This window comes from Atractosteus spatula, chromosome 9, assembly GCF_055471065.1.
Source record: "Atractosteus spatula isolate fAtrSpa1 chromosome 9, fAtrSpa1.hap1, whole genome shotgun sequence".
NCBI classification, from domain to species: domain Eukaryota; kingdom Metazoa; phylum Chordata; class Actinopteri; order Semionotiformes; family Lepisosteidae; genus Atractosteus; species Atractosteus spatula.
In genome coordinates this window covers 16,627,632-16,653,711 of record NC_142714.1, presented here as the reverse complement: position 1 = coordinate 16,653,711, position 26,080 = coordinate 16,627,632, and the positions used below count along the sequence as shown (strand labels likewise).

Here is a 26,080-nt window from a genome sequence, read left to right as displayed (position 1 = left end):
CAAACACTATAGTATTGCTAACATTGTCTAACCCATCTCAAGCCTATCTAAGACAGTGGTACAGTACTTCTCATGTGTCTAGTGAGTGTGTTTCAGTGTAACCTCGTTGAGATTAGGGATTACTCTACACTCCCAATGAAGGGTAAATGCACCTGAGATTCCAAAATCCTCAGATTTTTAAATAAAATTGTATTCATTTGTTACATCTTAGTGATTTAAAATCTACAAAAAGAGTGAAACATCTTGTTGAAATGCTGTTAATGCTGTTAATAGTTGGTTTACAGTACATGAAAAAAGGCAGCTTAATTACAGCTTTAAAGGGAGATACTTGGGCAGGGAATATACAACAAGAAATGTAAATTAATATATTCCTCTGATTCTTTACCATTTTCTATTTTGTAGAAAGATACAGATGAAGAAGTCATAGATCATTTGCGCCAAAACTTGCACTTGCAAGAAAAGGTGGGTATTTTTAGTTGAAGTATTCATTGTTTCCTCACCTTTTGCATTAAATCGTTATACAGTATCTGCTTGCAGAAAATTCTGCTCAAAATCTTTTAGTTTACAGGACTCCAGATTGTCAGACTCCAGAAGACATTACACTGTCATAGAACAAGTCCCATCTGTTAAAAAATGTATTCTTGGATGATTATTATAATTACTTTCTAAAAGCTAAGCTAAAGTAATAGCTAAAGATACCTGGAGTGTCGTCCATTTTAATGGAAGTATGTATTGTCTAGCATTCTCCATTTTAGAAAATTGCAAAAAATAATGTTGTTACAGTATTGAATTATGGTGGTTAATTACATAATTAAAATTTTAACTTCTTCAAGAAGATTACTTGGAACCAAAACTTGTATGTGTTTTACCAATATTATCATGTTACATTTTCTGATCATGCTGGAATCATAACAGTTGTGGTTTTTCACTTTAATAACCATACACCAGTAATCCTTTAGGACATTTTTTTGTTCATTTTGAGGTTTTCTGGCAAACAAAATGAGTTTAAAGAGAATATTTGTATCAAAATGTAGGAACGAAGGTAATTCACTTTGTTAGAAACCAATATATAATAATATCTTAATGTATCTTTAATATCTCAGAATAATTAATTGAAACTGTACGTTACAGCAAGTGGTTAGTGTAAACTAGAATAAATCTAGTATAAATGTTAACAGTTTAAGCTGTACTATAATTACAGTTCATAGAGAAAAGGACAGAAAGTGTTTTATAAGGACTGTCTCAAGCGATTGCTATTGTATGGTTTACCATGAGTGATGATTGCTGTTCCCTCCGAAGTCAGAGGACCCTGCAGTGAGGTGGCAGTTGAACCTGTACAAGGATGTGGTCGTGAAGAGTGAAGAACCACCGGATCCAGAGCGCACTGTCAGCAGGGTGCAGAGAATCTCAGCTGCAGTCTTCCACCTGGAACAGGTAAGCCATCTGCTGCATAGCCTGTATTCCAGAATGTGTGGAGAGCAGTTCCCCTTCTTTTGTGGTTTTCTTTTTAAAGAAATTTTAAGAAAATATGGCTAAACGTAGCATTCTAAAAACATAATGGAGTACAGATTGGCTAATAATACAGTAAGTGAACACTGTGTTTGTTCATTTCCAAGGGTGTTATAGAGTATTATCACAGTTTTACTGCTTTGACAAAGATCCATTCATATGCATTATGTGTTTTTACATTATTTTGTTGCTGAAATCTTCCATTCTATCCTTCCTTTGTTAAAATAAGGTTGAGCAGCCTCTAAGGTCCAAGAAAGCTGTGTGGCACAAACTTTTGTCCAAACAACGAAAGCGTGCTGTGGTAGCCTGCTTCCGAATGGCTCCTCTGTACAATCTGCCAAGGTATGTCAATGACAAGATACTTACCTTGCTGTCTCAAAATTAAACAGTCCTGGATGCTGTCCACAAACCTGTGCTTTTTGAGATCTATGAATTTTACCACATTTTTTAAACTTCACTAGGCACTTTTGTATTTATGTTATCAATTTTAACATCCATTTGGACAAAAATGAAATAATGAAAACCATGTTAATAAAAGCTATGAGTTAATGAAAATTAATAAGAGTTAAACCCAGGATTGTAAATGTTCATAAATTCCTGCTGTTTTATTTGAAGTATTTGAAGTGCAGTTTATTTTTCAAGTTTTTTATACTTGAAAAAGACTTATTTTTAAGAATAATTGCTCACATTTTTGTTTTTTCTTGTGGTTTCATAATATGTGTTGTTCTAGATACTAACAATGTACAGAGACAGAAAACACTGAAATAATTACTTTGCTCCCCTAGGTTTTTCAGAAAGCAGAGAGCCAACATTCTTTCCTTTTAAAAAACTTACAACATCTGAGGATGGAACACTTTATAAAACCATTTTGCCATATGTTATAAATATCTTTGCATCTCTGGGTTTAGGAAGATTGTGTGGTAAAGCCACACAAATAATAGGTTAAAACAAAATTACCCTGCTCATGACCCCATTGTTAATGTACAAAATTCACTTATATTTAGTTCTTTTGGTAGCCATTAATACGAGGCATAGATCAGGAAACTATTACACTTTAATGCAGTATTGTTTTTAGCTTGCAACTATTCATAAGATGGCACATAAATGGACATTTTCAAGTATTGTTAATTATTCATTTAACATTATGCCCAACCCTAAATGGAGATGTCTTTACCAAATGAGTTAGAGTGAAAATTATTTCATGAGCAGGAGTTGCTGTCCACTAGTCTAACTCCAGAGGTTATGTGTTGCACTGTCTGGAGTGGACAATAACTCTCTTACACTGTACCTCTTTAGAGTTTTTTCTAAAATTCATAATAGCCTCAAACTACAATGACTTTTTCATCTGGGCAGTATTGTGTTTAATGATATTATCATTTCCTGTAATAACTTTTGACATGTCTCTTTTTTGTTCTTTCTTAAATGACAACATTATACTTTTCTTCAGACACAAAAATAACAATTACTTCCTGAACTCCTACCAACAAATTTGGCTGGAAAAAGTGCATGAGAACACAGACTATGACAGTCTGATCTACACGCTAACGGTAACGTAAGATTCAGACAGCTCACGTTTGTGTAAAAGCAATCTTCCTTTCCCAGCCATGGTTTGTAACTCTCATGCACGTCCTTTTCTCATTGGAATTCGGATTGGTCTCCCTTCAGGGAAAGATGACAACAGGCTCAGCTGACGCTATTAAAAACCTCTTTCAGCACTTTGAGTAGGTTGGAAACAGAGCTGGCATTCACTCACAAGGGATAGATCCACACTAGCCTTAATTCAGAGGAGTGATTTTCTAATTTAGTACTGACATAACTCAAGGGAGAATTGCAGATGCCTTGATAGCATGTATTTCCTCCTGGTATCTCAAAATTGTTGAAGACATTTATTTCTGCTTACTATAATTCTAGATATACTGTATCCTTCACAACTGAGGTGAGAGAAATATTCTAGCACATTGTTTTTTAACTCTATCAAGTAAATCATGCACAAAACTGGCGCTGCACAAGGATTTGCAAAACATAATTTTAGTAACAGCCTGCAAATAATCAGTTTTTTAGAGTTTAGTTTTGATTGAAAAGACATTTTTTGTTAATGTATTAACAGTTACAGTACATTATATTATCTGTAACAACAGGAAACACAAACGTCTTATTCTTTAATTGTATGAAATACAACACCTTTTAATGTGGCTTGAATTACTTTTATATGTGGTTTATTGCTCATAATACAGCTATGGGTTGTGACGTTTCTCAATCCAAAAAATCCAAAATCTTTTGAATTTAATTTAGGTGTAACGAGGAGTTGGAGAATTACATTGGATCTGGAAATGAACACAAACACTCTTTCTAGTCTGTTAAATAAGCTCTTGAATTCATCTGGCAGCTTTCTGGTCTGTGAGGATTTAAAAACTCTCTGGTGGAGCAGCCAAAATATGCTTTGCAAAAAAATAAGCATTATAATCAAAGATCATTGTTGTATCACTTTACAGTACAAGTAAAACAGTAAAAACTGAAAAAAAAAATGTTAAAAGTGTGGTACTTTAAAAAAGGGAAGGCCACACTTTATATGATGCACTGTATTTGTATTCTATTACTACTTCTTAAAACATAACCATTGATTTGGTACCTCTTAAATCTTCCATGTGCAGAAGAGTGCTAACAAACTACATATCCAGGAGAACTATCCCTGTAAGGTGACCAGTCAGATGACCAACTGTCCCACTAATCATTAACTGCTTTAGCACAGTCCTCCTGTTCCAATCCTGTCTGCCTTCCTTCCTCATGTTAATCCTCCCTAATCTCACTCTCGCCCCCCAGGCATCGCTCTATTAACCTCTTCCTCCAGGGTTATCAGAGGTTTTGGATAGAGACAGAGGAGTACTCCTTTGAGGAGAAGCTAGTGCAGGACCTGGCAGTAAGTACTGTGTAAGCGCTGGCCTCTGTGCCTTGCTATGAGCTGCAGCTTGACTGGCTGCATGCTTTGCAAGCACAATTACTGCCAAGCCATTGAAATGCATAACCTTGAAAATGATCTCTCATTTTATCCCACTTCAATTAAGTTTTTGCCCATTAAAAGTAGTGACTCACATAGAACATTAGGGCCCAAAGGGCTGCATGACATTTTAGCTGATGTCAGTGCAAATTGTTTTGAAAAACATGACGCATCCATATGTACTATAGTGTGGGAGCATCTTTATAAATCATCCTGCGATAGAAAGGTTACAAGATGTCTCTTTTCTTTCCTAAATTTCAATATCATTAGTATCGTATTGACTCTTTTTTATGACTGGATTCATGTGTACAGTATTTTTTAAATGCTTAAATAAATCCCACAATATCATCAGACTGTACTTTTTATTAAATATAAAAAACTGTTCAATAATGTGACACTTTGTACACTGTGGGAAAGGAAAAAAATCTTTTCATGACAATTTATAAGAGAGGTAACTTTCCTCAGTGCATAATCTGGATTTCTAAAGGTGAGAACCTGTTCAGTAAATTTACTTACTTCACTGCTTTTCTAATTAAAACCTTTTTGTCCTTATCCTGTTTAAAATTGTTTAAGCCCACAAACAACCCCAGAGACAAATGTTAACTACATGATGCACAACCTTTATTTGTGAAGGTGAAGCAATAATACAGTAGAACAGATGGAGAATGAATGGTTTTCTTTTAATCAGTTGGAAGATATCCACAAGAAGAAAATTCTACAGTATTTCCCTAGAAATACTTCAAAAATATTTTCTGAAAGAGAGGACAGGCATTAATTGTAACGAAATACAACGTATCAGCCTATCATAATTTCCCCCAAACGTACTTACTGTATATTTTCCAACTTGTATTTGTATCCAACTTAAACAGCTTGTATTTAGACATTGTTGTCATGAACCCATGCTATATAACTGTTGTCATCCTTACTATTTCTAACTGCATTTCTGTTTGTATGTACTGTATGTGTGATGGTGGATGCAAGCATGCTAGCCAGAAATTAAAATAATTGCCTCAAAGCCGTGGGTGTTGAAGTACTTTCAATGCATTTCATCAGATTTCTAGAAAATTATGTTTCCTTTAAATGCAATGGGTATGCATTTTTCATGCATGCTTGATTCTATATCTGCTGAAAATGTGGTGTATCCAGTTGCTGTAAAGGTAAGTGACATAATGAAATATCAGAATGCTAGATTGTTGGATTAATGCTTTTAATTTAGAAGAAACCTTCATGTTTTTAGTTACTTTTAGTTGTTTTATGGCTGTAGTAAATGTTTAGAAATGGCAATTCTTAAGCATAGTATGCACTGTTTTTTAAAATGCTACATTTTAGGAACATGGTTTAATTTTTTAAAATTATTTTTTAATTAAATAATAGGCCCATTTTATTTACAGTCATAACTTAATGAATTGTAAAGTAATCATATTCACAGAATGCAGTAGAAATTGGCCTTGAAAGTTCATTGTTTACAGCCTGTTGGCATACAGAAATCCCTGTGATTATTATATACATCACCATGTACATACAGTATAGCAATATGCAACGATTTAGTGCTTTTATTAGAAATGAGAAAAAAACAATAAAATGCATTTTAATAGGGAGCACCATTTGAAAGACACTACAGAACGTGCGCATACCGACTGCATGATGAGAATAAGTTTTGCAATGCGGGGATTGGTAGTGTTGGGATCGGAGAGCTGGGTTATTCTGCTAAGTAATGTGGGTGTTCATGCAGAGACCCCAGAAAAAGACAGAAGAGGACGAAGAGGAGGAGGCAGAGAAGCAGCCTGACCCCCTTCACCAGCTCATCTTACACTTTAGCCACAATGCCCTGACAGAAAGGAGGTGCGTACAGCAAGACACTTGGACTCCTGGAAAACCACAGGTTTAAAGAGTGCAGTGTGAGCAGTGAGCTGCTTCATCTAAATCTTTCACACCTTTAACTGACTTTGTAAAACACTTGTGCATCATAAAAGTGTGCAGGATAAGTTTACAAATTACCAATGACGAATTTACAAATTATCATTACAAATTATCTGCCAACAGACAAGAAATTCTCAGTTCTGGAGAATACAAATATATGGCCAAGTTTCTTGGCATTAAATACAGAAATGTAAAAGTATTTTGAAAATAAGAAAGTAGAATTGAATCAAGAAGCAAATCAGTTTCATACAAGAACATGAGCAGTAAGAATAGACTTCCAATTTTCAAGTGTGAACCTGAAATCTTGAATTGATACCATTCAAAAGCCAAGAATCAATTAGTATTATCTTTCTTTTATCACAATTCAAATTAAGAAGATGTTGTTTTTTCCAGGATATTGTGTTGTGGTCATGTGATAAATGTGCCCAGAGGTTGAGGAACAGACTCCTGTGGTGCTGCGTGTCCTAATTACTGTACACTGAAATCAAGGGGTAGTGAAGGAAATTAATTTGGTTTGCTGACATTTAATATTTATCTTTTCAGTTATTGAATACTGATATACTATATATATATACTTCATTGAGATGAATACATATTTAAATAAGGTTGTGTTTGTGTTTCCCACTAGTTCTCTGGAAGAAGATCCATTGTATATTGCATATGCGGACATGATGGCAAAGGTACTTGTGTGTTGTTATTTACTTTTTTCTTTCTTTAGAAAACTACAAAGTTGTTCCCTTTTAATTGCACCGAAAATCTTGGCAGAGAATTTCTAATGTTGGCGTTCCCCTTACTTTGTGAATACATGTTGATTTTTGTTTCCACTCTGTGTTGTATCTGCCTTTTCACAGCTTATTACTTACAGTATGTCTTAAAAGAGCCAAGTTGACACACAATGTCTTCTTCTTTCCTCAGAGCTGCCAAGGGGAGGAAGAGGACGAAGAGGAAGGAAAGGAGAAGACCTTTGAGGTGAGTATTCTTCTGTTGTCTGGGAAGGTAGAGTACTCTCAGTTCTTTTTTACTGAACTGTTACATATTACAATATAGAAAAAAGTTGTTTTCATTTAACTTTAACATTTATGGAGTATTAGTATTTTTTATGAAAAGGGTGGTAATCCCAGACATTTTCTGAAGCCAAATTACATACAATGTATATTTTTGACAAAACTAATGAAATGCAGGGTGTTTGTACTGTATACGTACAGCTTTAGTTAAATTACTCTGTTTTTCAGTGAGGATGGTTGTCTCATATGAAAGTTCTTAAATTGAGTTCTTAATGATTTAAGACACTAAGGCCATGCTCTGTACTAAGGGCTAAGTCCTATTTGAGTGCAACTTCATTAGCTCCTTCCTGTTCGTGTCTCCCCTCAGGAAAAGGAAATGGAGAAACAAAAGACCCTGTACCAGCAGGCCAGACTGCATGACCGTGGGGCTGCAGAGATGGTACTTCAGATGATAAGTGCCAGCAAAGGTAATGTTAGAAGTGACTCTTGATACTGGCAGCTGATCTCCTGCTCACTGATGGAAATGTGCACTAGAACATTGTGCATTAATGGAGTAATACTTTTTTATTCTCCACAGGTCAATTGGGACCCATGGTAACTTACACACTGAAGCTTGGTATTGCCATTCTAAATGGTGGCAATGTTGTTGTCCAGCAGGTACAACAAAACATTCATTTTACTTTTTACAACTATAATCAAGCATCTACTATAGATTATTTTAGATGGGCCATTTACAACAATCTAGGTTCTTACAAGTTCATGTACTTCTTAAAATCATGTGCTTTGATTTTAGAAACCTGTCCTATGCTCCTCTTTAATACCAAATATCTAACCTCTTTGGAACCTGTGCAAATGATCTAGATTTTAGTGACACAAAAAAAACATATTTTTGCAGAAAATGCTGGACTACCTGAAGGAAAAAAGGGATGCTGGCTTTTTCAAGAGTTTGTCAGGACTCATGCAGTCATGCAGGTTGGTTGGAAAACATGTGATGAGAACACATCAAGTATTCTAAGAACTAAATTCAAAACATTGGTTCAGTGAATTGCAAAGCCCTGTTTTGTCATTAGACTTTAATTTATTTCAGTGACCCCTCAATGGTTTTGTCTTAAGTAGTATAATGACTGAAGTAGTGTAATTATTATGTAATTATTAGCGTATTATAATTATTTATGTGTTTCATGACAATGGTTTACTTGACGGTTAGTTTGTGAGCTTTAGAGGTCTGTTTTCACTTTGGATCTTCCCCATTAATGGACCTCTGTGTTGTATCTTTTAATTTAAAACTATGATAAATACAGTATAGTTTCTCTAAACATCAACAGTGTCCTGGACTTGAATGCATTTGAAAGACAAAATAAAGCTGAGGGTCTTGGAATGGTGACTGAGGAGGGTTCACGTAAGTCAAAATCTACAGTAACATCAAATGGACACATCACAAGCACATGTCTGTCTGATCGTTCTGCTACAGTCATGTCTAATGCACATATTCAAACATTAATCATTTTCAAAATTGTAGGATACTGACTGTGATTTTTAAATGCTCTGAAGCGTGGAGCAGTAGTTTTTGATTATATTTTTTGTAGGTGTGTGAGAAGTAAAACTGCCTCAATGTTTTTTTTTTGTTTTGCTGTCTTTTATTGTTTTTGAGAAGTGGGGCATTATATACTGCACACAAAGAGAGACTATATCGATCTTGTTTCTCCGAATTAATCAGTTAAATAAGACGTGTTTGATATTAGTACTTGCAAAGCAAGCAATTGTTATTTAATGCTAAATATGATGCAGCTTTTACTTGTGACTTATTAATAACAGGTTATTACACATAACTTCCAAAACAGGTTTTGTAGAGACTGTTGTAGACCCTAGTATCAACAGTCATGTATACTATTTGATATTTGAACTACAGTCTCTACAGACTGTAGGCTTAAAATCTTTTGTTTTTATGAAAGCGGAAAGCTTGCCTGTGCCTCACACGTGAAAAAAGTCTGAAGTTTTAGCTTATATCATTCATCAAGTACAGATATACCCTGTATTGCTTTAACCCTCCCTTAGGTTCTGCAAAATACAGCATTTCAGAATAGCTTTGGGTGTATGTACATACTGTCTGTGCAGAATCCATGACAGATCATTTCAAATAAAAGTTACATTAAAATAAATAGAAAACCATGCAAATGAAAGGAAATTAGCACAAATGTTTTTTAGCAGTTAATTCTGATCACTGTATTTTATCTGTATTATCAGTATGTAACTTCAACTCATTTCCACCTCATGTATCAAGGCATAAGTGATGGCAACTCCCTGTACTGTTTTTCACCTGCCAGAGTGTACAGTAACTGGACTTTAAAATGCATGTATATATAAATGTGTGTTTTTTCTACTTCTATTTAATTCAATGTGTCTTCTCCTTTGCTTACGTCTGCTTTTTGTTTGTTTTTCTTATCATTTTACTCATCGGTTGCAGTCAACGTGCGTGAGCAGGGTAAATACATGGTTTAGATCTACTCATTTTCTCTGTGCTGCCCTTCTGAATGCAGAGTTTTAACGCTAGATTTGGCCCTGTCTTGGATGTTAACCAGCTGCTTTGGTTTGCAGGAAATGTGCATGCTGAACAGCAAAAAAGCATAGAAAAAGACCAGCATTAACTCACTCATCTTGTACTAAACTAGTGCCTGTCATGTGTGTGGAAATTGTGTCATTTAACAATACTAACCAAAAAATGTATATTGCTAGTTCAATTTGAATGATTTTGGCTTTTTTGCATCACAAATGATATAGCATAATGTGATTTCCTTTTTTCTTAATAGTAACATTTCTGCTATTTTGAAGTAGTTTAATTTTTAGAGCACTTTTACCTGAAAGGTGTAAATTTAATGTGAAACCACTAATCAGTAATTGAGATGTTTACGTTTTGATAGTATAAGAGAAATGCCTGAGCCCAGTAAGATCTGAGAGAGCTGTTCAAAGATCCAGTTGCCTCTTCTTTGGTAAACATTCTTGATTTGAATGTCCTGTTTTCAAAGGTGAGAAAGTTCTCCAAAATGATGAGTTCACAAGGGATCTATTTAGGTTCTTGCAACTGCTCTGTGAAGGTCACAACAATGGTATGTATGACTTTGAAACAGAAAGCAACTCTGAGATGAAAGGAGGAAAATTAATTCACATTGAGTTATACATTAATCAAAAAACACAGAAAACGTGGATCAGTGTACAGAGAAATCTTTTTTTTTGGAACTCCAGTATTGAGTGTTGTAAGATGAAATATCGGAAATGTCACTAAATAACCATTTAATGCAGTTTCTCAGTTTTCCCATGGTGGTTTGTCCAAGAAACACTGTCTGTCATGAGTGATTAATAAGCCATTCTTTTTTTAGGTAATAGTGAGACTCATTTCCTTATTGTCCCTTTTAATGAAATTGCAACAGTCTGTTAACTTCAGTAGGAAACCCATTCAGAACAGACATATTTACTGGACGGTTCTTTCATTTAAAATGTACTTATACCAGACAAAAATAATGCACCATAACTCTATAATGCATTTTCCAATACATGTGCAAAATAGCTTTCTTAAAAAACCTCTACAAAGTATATTTATGCAACTGTTAGTTCCAAGCAACCATTAAATCTATTGATTGTGTCATACCAAGTCTTTTGCTGTGACAGCACAGTTTTATATTGCTTTTTTAAAAAATCAGCCTTCTAGGCCTTTCATATTTAGTTTTTTCTTACCCATTCTGACTCATTCTAGTAGAAGAGGAGTTCAGTTTTTCTGTTAAGTACATATTTTTTACTTGTTCAGCAGTTTTTTTAATATAAGAACACTAATTAGTTTAATATGAATCTGTTAAGAACAGGGAAATCCAAACAGAATTTCTGTTTTATTGAAAAAAGAAAGCTATCTACAGTTTCATTTAAACGTTTCACATTACCTTAATTAAACAGCTCTGAAGATGAGTGACTCACTTTTAAAGAACAGTTACGACTGGTATGAAAACTGCTACCTTTTTTGACTTTAGTTAAAGACTGTTCAGGGTTGTTACCTTTGTATTCTGTGTTTGAAACAAACAGATTTCCAGAACTTCCTACGTACCCAGACAGGAAACACCACGACAGTCAACATCATCATCAGCACAGTAGACTACCTGCTTCGTCTGCAGGTAACATCACAGCTGAGTGGCTAAGATAGTTGGCAGGATTAAGAGCGCAGTCGCAGTGGCTTCTTCACTAAATTATATAGTACTTTGAAAATGTACTTTATTTCCCTATAAAGTTCTAAAATGTACTGTACAAATTATTTTCAGCAATAAACTATTTAGCACTTTAAAAGTTGTACAGTACTTAATGTATAGCAGGGCCTTAGCCAACCTAGCAGTCCTTCTGTACCACCTTCTGCAATACAACCAGAGCAGGACAGTTCCTCCAAAGGAAAAGCAAATATTGCAAGGAATGTAACATTGATTCTAAATATAGCCTTCAATATCAGAATATTTGCATGAAATTATATAAACTGTGCTGTTTGTTAAACGTTTTTTGGTGGGTATCTTGGTATTTTATTTTCGGGGGGTAGTGAAAGAGTTTTTTTAGATCCTGAAAAACCACCAATAGCAAACTTTTTTTATAATGTGTATCTGGTGGTGTTTAATTCAGGAAAACATTTCTTTCAAATGTAACAGCTGATATGCCTTTCTTGTAATGTGAACTCAGCGTGTCCTGGCTTACTCTTTGTAGGAATCCATCAGCGATTTCTACTGGTACTACTCAGGAAAGGAGGTCATGGATGAACCGGGTCAGCGCAACTTCTCCAAGGCATTAGCAGTGGCAAAGCAAATTTTTAACTCCCTCACAGAATACATCCAAGTAAGGACTCTTTTTGTTGCTTTAATTAGTTCTCATTTCTCATGGTTCCTTGTTAAAGCTTAAGGGATATATTATTTTCCTGTGACCATCTCTTTTTTTCTTGTGTTAATAGTGTGTCTCAGTTGTTTTCATGTACTGTATGTTCAGTATATATCATACAGTTCAGTATGTACTGTATATATAATACAGTATTATATCAACCTTACCAAAAGCATTAAGTAGATAAGTATTGTGTTATATTGTTCAAGTAACAAAACGTAATTCAGCAGTAAGCCACAGAGTGGCACACAAGTTCTAAATAAAGAGAGAAGATTTTGTTACAGGACTTTGATTCTCACAAGCTGTACTTAAAAGATTTTCATCATTGCAAAAAAAAACAGCAGCAAACTTTTCCACAAGATTAAAGGACATCTCAGAAATTGTTAAAATAAGTTATCCTTAAATTAAGAGGGTTCTTGCATATCTGTGGTCTTTCACAAAATATGTTTGGGTGCAGATCAAGAGCATTCATCGCCTTGGAGAATAATGTTGTTTTGGTATCATACGTTGATCTGGAACTTTACTAAAATGTAAATTGTACATGGCATAATAATTGTATACAGGACCCTCATTATTTTTCCTTTGCTCATTCTGGAAGTGAGTTAACTATATTCTGATGTAGAATAGAACACCAGGGTTCATAATCCCACAAATGGTAGCTTCTCACCATTGGCTCCTCAGCTAAGCACCGACACCAAATGGCTGAAACTGCAGTACCTCCCATATTGAGCAGCAGTACTGTTGGGGTAATATGTCATCACCTGTTTCATTGTGGTCTACACCCAGCTTACATTCGCAACTAAATAGGGATGTAACAACAAATAAAATTTGTGATTGATAAGAAACAATTCTGACCATCTTCCTCATCCATTGTTGAGCCCTGTCGTGCATTGAATTTAGTCTTACTAATGTTTTGCTTGGAATGGGTTTTGTTCATTGTATAAGAAATAAAAGGTGGTTTTTAAATGCATAAAGGTAAGCACAGATGCATGTATGAACATGCACTGTACTGTATATATGTGTATTGTATTAAATATACAGTGGCTCTGAGTGCTTACAGACAATGTGTCTCTTCCCCAGGGTCCCTGTATTGGCAACCAGCAGAGTCTGGCACACAGTAGGCTCTGGGATGCTGTTGTTGGCTTTCTTCATGTTTTTGCAAACATGCAGATGAAGCTCTCCCAGGTAATTAATATTTTTAAAAATGTATCAATGCAGAAAGTCCTAATACATTTCAACATACAGTACTGTATGCCTGTTTACAATATGGTGTGAAAAAAGGTGATAGAACATATTTTGTAATGGGAGTGCTTTCCCTATATCTCTGCAAATTAAAAACAAAGTTGTACTTAATGATGCCCAAAGTTCTCAGCACAAGGAAGTTTTTAACACTACATGCGTGTTTCATATCACAGTAGAGTTTCATATATTGCAAAACAATTCTTCAAGGTTGTCATTGTGAAATGTTATGATTGCTTCCCAGCTGTTTCCTATTAAGGAACATTATGAATATTATGGATCATTGCATTAGAAGAAAAATAGAAGATAAATTGGAATGAAGAGAGATTCTCATAGGCAGCATATTTATTTGGGCTGAAAGGCGATTCAGTTCTTAAATTTATATTCTTAAAGTATATAAATGAACACTGGAGACCTCAATAGTTAAGACACAATAAGACACAAATTAGAAATAATTCTGGGTTAATATTAATTTTTAATTGATAAGTAAATCTCTTTTTAAAAATAAATCTTTAAATATAATTGAAATATTTCCTTGGCTGGCTGAATTTGGTCATTTGACAGCAGGCGTGACATGGGAGATAAAAGTTCAGTTTCAGATGTACAGTATAACTAACTGTGAGAGAAGTCATTGGAGGCTTCAAATAAAGTTGTTCCATAGCCACCTGCTCCTTTCTAAATTAGATGACATTAAAGTCTGCAGATGGATGAGAGCTCCATAGCTTGGGTTATCTTTTGGAAAAAGCTCTGACCTTTTGAAATGCCAGTTCAGCATATTAAACTGTGTTAAGTAATGAAAAGAATGAAAATGGATAGAAGCCTCAGTTGTCATGGGCTGTTTCTGCAGGATTCAAGTCAGATTGAACTACTGAAGGAGCTGCTGGACTTGCAGCAAGACATGGTAGTCATGATGCTGTCTCTTCTGGAAGGTAAGAAACCTTTCTGTACGCCACCTCAAGCATAAAACTGGGGACTAGGGAAGGCAACAAGATCTGAAATCATTTTTCATCCATTTAACCGTAAATCAGCTATAATGTAAAAACCTAGTGTTTTTTAGGACTTCAGACATGAAATGCACGTATGCTCTACTATTTCAAACCAATAATTTACTATCTCACAGTTACGTAATGATTTGTACTGTTTCCACACAGGTAATGTTGTAAATGGAACAATTGGAAAGCAAATGGTGGATACCCTTGTGGAGTCCTCGAGCAATGTGGAAATGATCCTTAAATTCTTTGACATGTTCCTCAAACTGAAAGACTTGACATCCTCTGATGCCTTTAAAGAATATGACCCTGATGGGAAGGGTGTCATTTCCAAAAAGGAGTTCCAGAAAGCAATGGAGAGCCAGAAGCAGTACACCCAATCGGAGATTGAGTTTCTCCTGTCCTGTGCAGAAGCTGATGAAAACGACATGTTCAACTATGTGGAATTTGTTGAGCGCTTCCATGAACCTGCTAAGGACATTGGCTTCAATGTAGCTGTGCTTTTGACCAATTTATCAGAGCACATGCCTCATGACTCTCGACTCGGGGCTTTCCTGGAATTGGCTGAGAGTGTGCTGAATTACTTTGAACCCTTTTTAGGACGCATTGAAATAATGGGGGGGGCAAAGAGGATTGAAAGGGTCTACTTTGAGATCAGTGAGTCTAGCAGAACTCAGTGGGAGAAGCCACAGGTCAAGGAGTCAAAGAGACAGTTCATCTTTGATGTTGTCAATGAAGGGGGGGAGAGTGAGAAGATGGAGCTCTTTGTGAACTTCTGTGAGGACACCATCTTTGAGATGCAGCTGGCATCACAGATCTCAGAGCCTGATGTCACAGAGAGGTCGGATGAGGATGAAGAAGAACCTCACAATATCCTGGAGGAGTTGGAAACTGAAGAAGAAGACAGTGCCTCTCTGGAGTCCTCCTCAGCCTTTGCCATTGCCTGTGTTTCTATGAAGAAGAATTTCGCTCATTTCATGCAGCTTCTTACTTTCAGAAACCTCAAGAAACAGTACAAGAAATTCAAGAAGATGAGCATGAAGGAGATGATTAAAGTGTTCTTCTCTTTCTTCTGGATGATATTTGTGGGACTCTTCCACTTTGTTTACACTTTGGTGTGGGGACTGATCCAGATTGTGTGGTCATCAATGTTTGGTGGTGGCTTGGTTGAAGGTGCAAAGAACATGAAGGTGACAGATATCTTAGGTAATATGCCCGATCCAACACAGTTCGGCATCCATGGTGATGTCCTGGAAGCAGAAAAGGCTGAAATGAGTGAATCAACAGCGTCATCAGACCTTGTACAGTTAGCAAAAGGTGAAAAGGGAGAACCAGATTTGATGACCGAGCTAATAGGTATCACGACAAAGAAAGAAGGAAAACATGGTCCAGAGCCCGGCCTTGGTGACATCTCAGAAATTATCGGGACAGATGCCCCCTCCACTCTTGCAAGTGCCGTCCGTCAAAAGAAATTGGCTCAGGTTTGTTTCCGACTTTTTATCTATTGTAAGATCTTTACTTGATTGGAAAAAAAAGCTCAGCGGACTCCTATTCACTCCCACCAACCATAGACATGATGTCTAGGTTTGGCTGCCTATTCTGAATTGTCCCTCTCTATATCCCTGCAGTACAACTAGTGTTCTGTCCAGGGCAAGTATCTGTATATGTTCTTAGTCCCTCTTTACACCCTAGGCTTCCGGAATAAGCTTCTGTATTCCTCACTCACTAGGATAACATGTTTCTGTTAACAGATTGATGGATGGGAGAAGCATGGCAGTATTCCTATTTAGCTCAGCACTGTTTTGGCAATATTGATATACACATATATTATGCCAGGCCCTGCTATAATTGTGAAAAAGTTAGGCTATAAATTGACGAATGGTAATGAACACAATAAACAGATGTCTTAATATTGCTTATTACTACTGCTATTAGATATTCAAAATGTCTTTCTACAACTGTGGTAATTTCCATTTGGCCTTTTGAAAAGAGATTTGTTCACATAGCAGACCTGTTGTCTAGCAAGATAAGGCAGTTTTTCCTAGTAAAAGCCAGGACTTCCCTTTAAAACAGCAGCAGAGAACAAAGAAGTTCAAAAAGTTATTCTTATGCTTCAGTATATTATGCAAGCGTATGACTGTTTTTAGGTCGCATTGGTCTTTTCTTTCAAAATTAAAAAATTGAAATGCAGTTTTACTGTATATACTGTATAAGGTCAACAGTCAAAGCTGTTTTTTTCTACGTTCTACTTTTCATTTTTTAATTATCCCTTACGTATTCCTGTACAGTATATGCAATACAGCTTTTTACTATAGAAGTGTGAGTGCAGTAACCCTACAGTGTGTTATTTTTGTTCCATAGGCAGGAGATATGACCAAGGATACTGAAACAGATATAAAGGCAGAGCCAGAAAAGGCAGAGTGAGTGTTTGTCCAGGAACATTGTGTGAAGTAAAATGTACTAATGTGGTCAAATGTCTGAATTAAGCAGCAAAGTAATACTCAAGATATATTAAACCTAATCTGTATTTTGCATATTTAAGTACCTAAAGTCATATAGCCTTGTTTTGCTGATATAAAAATGGATCTGCAAAGATATGAATATTAGTACTTTATACATCTGTACATTTGTAAAATATATATTTATATACATATTGGTACAGTTTTATTTTAGAAAAGCTGATAACTTCTTGCTTTTCTATGAAGTTGTTACCATATTCAAGTCAAAATGCACACATGATTTCATGAATGTATAATGTGCCACACGCATTCTAATATACTGGAATCTGTAAAAACATTATGGTTTTAGCGGGAATAGTGTCAGAAGTGAGTACAAATTGAAATATTTTAATTATGTAAATTAATCAAATTCAGTGATAACTTCAAAAGACATCAAAAACAAAATTGGTGATCAGCCAATGTTTTATACATTGCAGTTTCACTTCTAGTCATTATTATGAGGAACATGACTGAGTAAAAATAAAATGTAAACATAAAAATGTCACACTTTTCATTTATTAACATCATGAATACCAAAGTGGCATTGGTGTTGGTATTATTGTGAAATCCTGGGTTCGGTAAAATGTTTCAGGCATTCAGGTAAAGGACAACAGAGCTTTCACTGGCCGATTATCAAACTTTATTCGTAAAACAAAAACAAAAACTAGCCGATCAAGCAAGAAGAAGACAAAGAAAAACAAAATAACGGACACAGCGCAAGCCTGCATTCTCTCCTCAACCGTCCACACCACACTTTTCCCTGGATCAGAGATTAAATAAAACTTTACTCACACCAAACAAATTACCACACACTGAACACTGAACATGTTAAACCAAATATGTCTCACATTATTATTACTGCTGGGCCACATGTGGGCAACTTTACTAATGAAAATGAGTTGATTACAAAGCGTTTCTTTTGAATTCATCAAAGTGACGATGTACCTCATTGACCTTTGGATAGCTAAGCAAGCCTGCGTGTTGGTTGGCATTTCTGATTCCTTTTCCTACACCACCTTGTCCTGTGGCTTTATAGCACAGAGGATGGGGAGAAGAAGGACAAGGTGAAGGAAGATGAGGCTCCAGAACCTGTGGTGGAGGAGGAGCGAAAGGTCAGGAGGAGAAGACATGGCCAGAAGAAGGAAGAACCTGAGGCATTCATGGCCACTTTCTGCGCTGGATTAGAAATCTATCAAACTAAGATACTGGTAAACTAATACTTCACTTTGATTCCTTCATGTCCTTCTATGACTTCTGGTAGAGAATATATAATTGAAATTGAAATTAATTCAAACAAAACTCCACCAGGTTTGATTTAAAAGTATTTTAGGCTCTCGGCTAGCAGATATTGATCTAGGAAATCTTGACTGAGAATTCCAGTGATTAGACTGCTATTGAAAGTGGAAATGTGGGTCAGCTATGCAGTGATCCCAGATACAAAGTGTTTATTGTTTTGTTTTTTTAAATCACTATTTCTTTTTAGTGGAGGAAAGGCACCAACTGGGGGAGATGTGTGTCTTTCACCAACAGCACTGCAGTGCCCGGGGCACAGTGTGCCAATCTCAGCCAGCTCTGGCCACACTCAGCTAGTGGCATGGCCGAAGCTTGAGCCATGGTCATTGAGCTCCACTTACACTCGGGATGCCCCACACAAAGCAGTTCTAACCTTTTTAAATGAAAATTCAAAAAGTAGTGTCAAGAAGGTGAAAGGTCATATTTTTAATTTTAAGCACAGAACGGGAATTAATCTAAAAACTGATCGCATTGACGACTGACTGTATTTTTTCAGAACTACCTGGCCAGAAACTTTTACAACCTTCGTCTTCTGGCTCTGTTTGTAGCCTTTGCCATCAACTTTATTCTACTCTTCTACAAGGTAAATAAAGATTTTGTGAAATGTATTGGTGACTACTACATGTACTGTAGTAAGCTGTTATTTTGTCTTGTTCTGGTAACAGTGTGTGTTCTGAGAACACTGTTTCTTCTATTCAGGTGACAGAGGATCCCTACGATGAAGAAGAATCTGACGAGGACTCTGATCTCTGGAACGGTGATGATGAGGAAGATGATGAAGGTGGTGTGGTGTACTTCGTATTGCAAGAGAGCACAGGCTACATGGCTCCCACACTCCGGTTCCTTGCTATCATTCATACTATCATATCCTTCCTCTGTGTCATTGGATATTATTGTCTGAAGGTAATTCTGTTTAAATTTCTTTACTGGCCTTCTCAAATGCCAAACCTGTCTGGGTCTTAATCAGCCTTAATGTAATGTTTCATTAAGATTCACTAAAGGTTAGACAGGCTCATGATCAATGTATACAACTTTTCATCTGTGTAAACATGTGCCTCATGTTTTGGCTTTAACAGTAATTTAAATCACTTGAGTCTGTAACCTTTAACACAGCAAAATTAGATTGTTACAACTTTTTTCTACAATGCCATTGAACTGGTTAAAGAAAATACAGGTTTCTTCTTTTAAACAAGTTATACTTGCTTAGAATCTAGTTTGTTTGTTTTCAAGACGATATTTGTGATATTGTTTTATGAGGCATAGAGGAACATGCAACAAATATCTTACTATAAGGGATATTCAGTAATCTTTACATAATCCTTACACTTATGAAGCGCATTTCTGGACAGTACTCAGAGCATTTTACAGGTAATGGGGACTCCCCTCTACAACCATCAATATTTAGCACCTGGATGATATGATGGCAACCAAAATGCGCCTCACCACGCATCAGCTATCAGTGGGGAGGGGAACAGAGTAATGAAGCCAATTCATAGATGGGGATTATTAGGAGGCCATGCTTGGTAAAGGCCAGGGGGAAATTTGTCCTGGACACCATCAACACCCCCTATAGGTAGGTCCCTTTCTAGGCCATCAAGGCCCATGGGAAATGGGGGGCAAGGGCCACCATTTTTCTTGACCATCCGACACTGGATGGTGGAGGTGATGTGTTCAGCACATCAAGGATTAACCCCTGGTACTCATTTGGAAGGCAGGCAGTGGACCTGGGAGCTGTCTGGAAGGAATTAGAAGGAATCCCTACCTGCGATTGAACCAGGAACCTTACAGTCAGGAGCTAGACGCCCTTGCCATCTGAACTACCATGGCTCCTAACACCCCCTACGACCCCTATAATCAAACATTGTCATTGAACTTTACGAACCCTATCAAGTACATAATTTCAAGACTGCAGTCTCTGCAGTGTTGCACCATTTTTCCACTTTAGTGCAGTGAATCAATTAAGGGGTCTTATGTCCTTCCTCCAAAGGTGCCTCTGGTCGTGTTCAAGCGTGAAAAGGAAATTGCCAGGAAGCTCGAGTTCGATGGCCTGTATATAACTGAGCAGCCTTCTGATGACGACATCAAAGGACAATGGGATCGCCTTGTTATAAACACTCCGTGAGTCAAAGGGAGCCTGACTTTTACATTCTGTTAATTTAAAAAAAATATATATTTTTTTGTTCAATCTATAATTTTTCACAATAACAAGTTTACATTTTTGTGTTACATGATAGATGTACATTTCAGCTCTGATTTGTGATTTGTGAATGACATTCATGTCTCTCTGTGTCAGGTCTCACAAGACCTAAGCATGTTTACAAGTTAGACCCTATTAGCAATTGCTAATTATATAGTTATGGGTTAACATAATTAGATTTAATCCGTCTAGTTAAAAACAGCTGCATGGTCACATTTAAAACTGCCAGTATCACTTGCCAATACAAGTAGAAGACTTTTGAAATGTGACTGTGTTCTGGTTTTGTGCAGGTCCTTCCCCAATAACTACTGGGACAAATTTGTTAAACGCAAAGTAAGTCATATTTACTATAAATGCATGCATTTTACTCTGGATATCTGCATGAAGTTAGTTCACCAAAAATTGCTGGTGAAAAGATTCCCCCTTCTCACTTTAAATGATCAAAATCTGTGATTTTATTGATGCTTAGTCTAAATAAAAGTTCCATTTATCAGCACAAATCTCCTGTCTGTATCCCGTACTATACGGTGTACTAGATTCAGCTGAAATTTAGAGAGACTTTAAGGCTCTCCCATCATGTGTGATGTTGGAATGGTTTAGTTCTTGTTATTGCATAGATATAGTTCAACTCTTAACTTGATCTGCTGATTGCGGTCTCCTCTGTCGAAAACCATTACACAAGAGGTGATAAAGCCTTCTTGTGTGCGTGCCTTTGGAATTCGCTGACAAAATCCATTAGACATTCTGCAAATGCTGACAAGTTTAAAACTCACTTTTTTCACTATACTTTAGTTTATAATGTATAATGTAGTTTTATTAGATCTATATATTTTTTATTTCTCTTTGTATTTACGTGTTCACAGTTCTACAGCAATTTATTTTTTATTTTTAATATTTCTTAAATAATACAATAATATCAATGTTTCTTTGGAAGTTATGTTTCTTTTACTTTACTGCTAGCATTGCTATTTAGATGCAGCGGTTTATTTTACCTGTGTTCTCTGCAGGTCATTAATAAGTATGGAGACCTCTATGGTGCTGAGCGCATTGGTGAACTGCTGGGTCTAGACAAGAGTGCACTTGACTTTAATCCCACAGAGGAAGCTGTGGCGAAGGAAGCCACACTAGTATCCTGGTAAGGGCCAGACTTTAATGGGGATAATAGTGTATTATAATGACACAACTATGCTTGAGGTTTTCCTGTTTTTTAATTGTTTTAAATGGTTGTCTTTGTTAATATGCCACACAATTAATCCGTTAGTACAATCTAATCTGTTAATCGAATACCTGTACATAATACAAACACCCTTCTTGAACAAATGAAAGAGACATCTAGATTGATCAGCCTATCAATGTAAGCTGTACTGTATTTAAATTTGTTTATTTCCCCAGGCTTAGCTCCATTGATACAAAATACCATATCTGGAAATTGGGAGTTGTATTCACTGACAATGTGAGTATACTGCTGTAGTTCGTGCTGCAGGTGTATTAGTGTTTAATTTAATTTGTTTAGCATATTAAGTTTTTTCTATTAAAATGTATAAGAAAGTCATGTGCATAGTGACAGTATTTATTCTTTTCCAGTCTTTCTTGTACCTTGCTTGGTACACCACCATGTCTATACTGGGCCATTACAACAACTTCTTCTTTGCTGCTCATCTGCTGGACATTGCAATGGGTTTTAAGACACTTAGGACCATCTTGTCTTCTGTAACTCACAACGGAAAACAGGCAAGTGCAGTCCAGCCCCTTATTAATTAAGAAATGAACTGCATGGTGGAGGATAAATGTTGAACAAATTAACATGGACATGAGCTTGACATCGCAGCATCCCATAGAGTATTCATTGAATCCATATCTTCCAGTATTCTGCCAGTATATTCATCAACAAACACTAATTACTGAGACTCGGTGTCGTAGAAACACAAGGAAATGCAATAATTACAATTACTATTTTTTTACGTTTTATAAATACACTGCACTATCTCCACAAGTGATGTAAAACTAAAGCACATCTATTTCCTACACAATCAGAAACACAGCTTTATGTATGCTTTGTCTTGATCGTTTTACCTGGGAGGATAAAAATGGTCAAAATAAAATGTGTGATGTGGCAAATTGTCACATTGATGTTTACTGTCCTTGTGCAGCTCGTGTTGACTGTGGGCCTTCTAGCTGTCGTGGTGTACCTGTACACTGTGGTGGCCTTCAACTTCTTCCGCAAGTTCTACAACAAGAGTGAGGATGAGGATGAGCCTGACATGAAGTGTGATGACATGATGACGGTGAGTTACTCTTCTGTTAGATTTGCAATGCAGTGCCAGTCCGTATGGTGACGTGCATGTAAATGCTTCTGTTAGGCTTAGTGTGTTAGTGACCCAGTATTCCATGTAGTATGTGCTTTTAAAGTGCAAAGCCCTTTGAGCAATTAAATAAATGTACAAACGTCTTCCCTTATGCAGTGTGTTTTTGAGGAGGATCTATTCAATGGAACAAAATAGTTTTGAGAATAAGAGAACTGGACCATCTTGAATGAGTTAATTGAGAGCTGTATTTAATATAATACTGTGTACTGTATATGGCTATTTCGCCTAGTCTGTTTTTCAAATCTTACTCTTATTTGTGTGGCTGTTCTTGTTTTGCAGTGCTATTTGTTCCACATGTACGTGGGTGTAAGAGCTGGAGGGGGCATCGGTGATGAGATTGAGGACCCCGCTGGTGACCCATACGAGATGTACCGTATAGTCTTCGACATCACCTTTTTCTTCTTCGTCATTGTCATCTTGCTGGCCATTATTCAAGGTACAGCGTGTCTTTTCACTGCAGGGAGGCCTCCAGGCAGTCTGTCAGAACCACATTCCCTTCCACTCTCAAAGTCACTCTCGCTGAGCATCAACCTCAGTGCTGAATCCTGAGTGAAAGCTTGAAACCGTTTAAACCTCACATTATGCGCAAGTCAAGGGTCCTTTATAGCTCTAAAGCGTGGACTGTGAATCACATGATCTGGAAGAGCCAGTAAAAAGTAGATAAGACGATTGTGAATCTTCTTGCCAAAAAAATTCTAATGAAGCACTACAGTATATACGGTACCAAAGGTCAGTCAGCAAAGTATTCTGAATACAAAGGGACATGTGCTATCATCCAATAATAATAATAATAGCAACATTAAATAGAAGGAAATGTCAGTACTTAGCACATTATGAGGTCTGTATATATTTTCATAATAATACAGATTAAGGAATGTATTGGTTCTCTGTTTCTTGGAAACAACTATAACAAGGGTATGAGTGAATTAATGTTTTTGGAGTTCTGTAAGTTGACATATACCAATACACTGCTCATACAAACTGTTCTCAAAAAGGTTTGATTATTGATGCCTTCGGAGAACTGAGAGACCAACAGGAGCAAGTGAGAGAAGACATGGAGGTAAGAGGTGTATTAACTTCAGACTTATTGCTCTAAACCTCTAGCTCTGTTTAATATTATGTTGTGCATGTGAATACCAGATCATTAAGTACTGCATATCCACACCTAAATCTAATGTTTAGGTACAGATGCAGTCACTATGTATAAAATATTGTTATATTAAAATTAAACTTTTATTTGATCTGTTTTCTGATTACCATTATGAAGCACTATTATTACTATTAAGAAGCAAACAGAAGAAGTTAGTGAGAGTTATTTTAATAGATTTGAAGTCTTACCAAATTACATTAGGAAATAAAAAAAACATCAGGTAGGGCCCTAAGTCTTAGTGCTCTGACCTACCTGCCACTCACTCCCACATGTGAGGAGGTTGTTGCACCTAACTAAAATGAAAACTGCTTCCAAGTATTAACCTTGGGTCCTGTGAGTGGTTGGGGGATCAATTTTTTTATTGATTTTGGGCCCTAGTTTCTTGTGCAGACTGTTATCTGAAATAGTCATTTACTGTTGATGCTAGTGATTGCCAGCCGTCAGGAATTTAATCCTTTTTATTTTTTTAACGTTTCATTTGTTTTACGCAACCAACACATACAGAAAGAACTGACAGAAAGTATACTCTCAAAAAATGCAGAAAAAGGAGGCTAAACGTGTTTTGATGAATATCGGCATCTGACCACTAGAACATTTTCTATGCTGGCAAAATGCAACCTTGTAGAAGTCTTTCCATAAGAATTTCTGTAAATGGGTGCAACCAAGTGTGTTCTAAGGGCACAATGTCAGCCTCCTCCCAGCATCTTAAGATTTTTAGCCTCAACAGCAAAGAATCCATGCATAAAAATTAATAGCACCTTGAGAGTTGTCCTGGAAAAGGAGCAGTCAGTGGCTCTGAAAAGCAGTTGCATCTGCATCTGAAAGCACATTAGTCACATTCACCCAAACGTGTTACTGCAGAACACTTCCAGAATGTGTCTTAATGCACTTCACTACTGCTTTTCAGACCAAATGCTTCATCTGTGGAATCGGCAATGATTATTTTGACACGACGCCACATGGTTTTGAGACGCATACCTTACAAGAGCACAACCTGGCCAACTACCTGTGAGTACAAATCTCTCTTTCACTGATAACTCTATACAGGATTAAGAGAACCCTGGTGTAACAACTAATACTTTATACAAAAAATTTGTATTGGTCACAACGTAAACTGTTATGGATTGAAATATGGCACTGCCCATCTTTTAGAATGTTTCTCATACGTAGCTGTAAATATATCTACTGTATCTCATTCATAGATGGAATGATGGCTGAATTTATTTATGCAATGCATGAAATGTTAGTTTTTTTTAAACCTCAAAAATATGTCCCTTAATAAGAGGAAATAATTTTTAAACCCATTATGGTAATTTAAGGACATTACTGTAATGAGAGAAAGATCTTGTTTTGTGTTGCAGTGTTTTATTTTGCGTTCTTATGGCCCTGAGGGTGGAAGTAAGAAACGTGATTTTTCCATTTTGTTTTCAAATTGTATCATAATGCCACTGTGATAAGCATAGTGTATACATAACAATAAAGTCCTGTTGCTACACTTTAGGGATTTTTTTTCAAAGACTTACAGCACTTTTAACTCACCAAATGACTTTATACGCCTTTCATTACACTTTAATGCATGAAGTACTTGTAATATGTGAGTGCTGTAGCACATGCAAGTTTTACTCTGCATTCTTTTGTTATGATAGAGGGACAGTAGAGAGACTTCATTAGCTAAAGAGTGTTAATTTAATCATTGAATAAAAATACAGGAGATCTTGCTGGCAAATAAAGCTTGTTTATTTGATATGTAATTACATCTTTCTCATTCTAGCTCTCTAAGGTGGACAAGAAGCAAACTTTGTATTTTTTGTGAAGTTTCTATTTAAGCAGAAAAACTCAAAACTAATAGATTTCTTAGCTAAGAATAACCTTAAATGAAATATGTTCTCAAGTCAAGTATTTTTTATCTTTATTGTTTTTGTTCCTAATTACAAACCAGGTTTTAAACTGAAAACTCCAGACTTGGCTCCAATTGGCACATTTCAGCCTAACAGTCTAGGTGGTAGTTGATAATGCCACCTAAG

At 36.3% G+C, this 26,080-nt stretch overlaps 1 protein-coding gene across 5 annotated transcripts in view; it reads left to right on the top strand.

Annotated features, from left to right (window-relative positions):
* The window catches only part of LOC148828300 (ryanodine receptor 3), a 175,379-nt gene that overhangs the window by 145,142 nt on the left and 4,157 nt on the right, over window positions 1–26,080 (top strand). For 3 of the 5 annotated variants that reach the window (XM_088924857.1, XM_088924858.1, XM_088924855.1), the window contains 31 exons: window positions 403–462; window positions 1,300–1,434; window positions 1,739–1,851; window positions 2,957–3,056; window positions 6,237–6,346; window positions 7,053–7,104; window positions 7,340–7,393; window positions 7,796–7,895; window positions 8,006–8,085; window positions 8,324–8,400; window positions 8,754–8,827; window positions 9,893–9,910; window positions 10,452–10,532; window positions 11,497–11,585; window positions 12,157–12,285; window positions 13,405–13,509; window positions 14,411–14,492; window positions 14,715–16,033; window positions 16,914–16,972; window positions 18,087–18,258; window positions 18,840–18,926; window positions 19,043–19,246; window positions 20,331–20,461; window positions 20,831–20,873; window positions 21,548–21,675; window positions 21,933–21,993; window positions 22,125–22,271; window positions 22,691–22,825; window positions 23,186–23,342; window positions 23,902–23,966; window positions 24,964–25,064. In XM_088924857.1, the coding sequence (XP_088780983.1) occupies window positions 403–462; window positions 1,300–1,434; window positions 1,739–1,851; window positions 2,957–3,056; window positions 6,237–6,346; window positions 7,053–7,104; window positions 7,340–7,393; window positions 7,796–7,895; window positions 8,006–8,085; window positions 8,324–8,400; window positions 8,754–8,827; window positions 9,893–9,910; window positions 10,452–10,532; window positions 11,497–11,585; window positions 12,157–12,285; window positions 13,405–13,509; window positions 14,411–14,492; window positions 14,715–16,033; window positions 16,914–16,972; window positions 18,087–18,258; window positions 18,840–18,926; window positions 19,043–19,246; window positions 20,331–20,461; window positions 20,831–20,873; window positions 21,548–21,675; window positions 21,933–21,993; window positions 22,125–22,271; window positions 22,691–22,825; window positions 23,186–23,342; window positions 23,902–23,966; window positions 24,964–25,064 (4,268 nt within the window). Of the gene's footprint in view, window positions 1–402; window positions 463–1,299; window positions 1,435–1,738; window positions 1,852–2,956; window positions 3,057–4,329; window positions 4,427–6,236; window positions 6,347–7,052; window positions 7,105–7,339; window positions 7,394–7,795; window positions 7,896–8,005; window positions 8,086–8,323; window positions 8,401–8,753; window positions 8,828–9,892; window positions 9,911–10,451; window positions 10,533–11,496; window positions 11,586–12,156; window positions 12,286–13,404; window positions 13,510–14,410; window positions 14,493–14,714; window positions 16,034–16,913; window positions 16,973–18,086; window positions 18,259–18,839; window positions 18,927–19,042; window positions 19,247–20,330; window positions 20,462–20,830; window positions 20,874–21,547; window positions 21,676–21,932; window positions 21,994–22,124; window positions 22,272–22,690; window positions 22,826–23,185; window positions 23,343–23,901; window positions 23,967–24,963; window positions 25,065–26,080 lie in introns of all 5 variants that reach the window. The other 2 variants (XM_088924859.1, XM_088924856.1) reach the window with 1 other exon arrangement.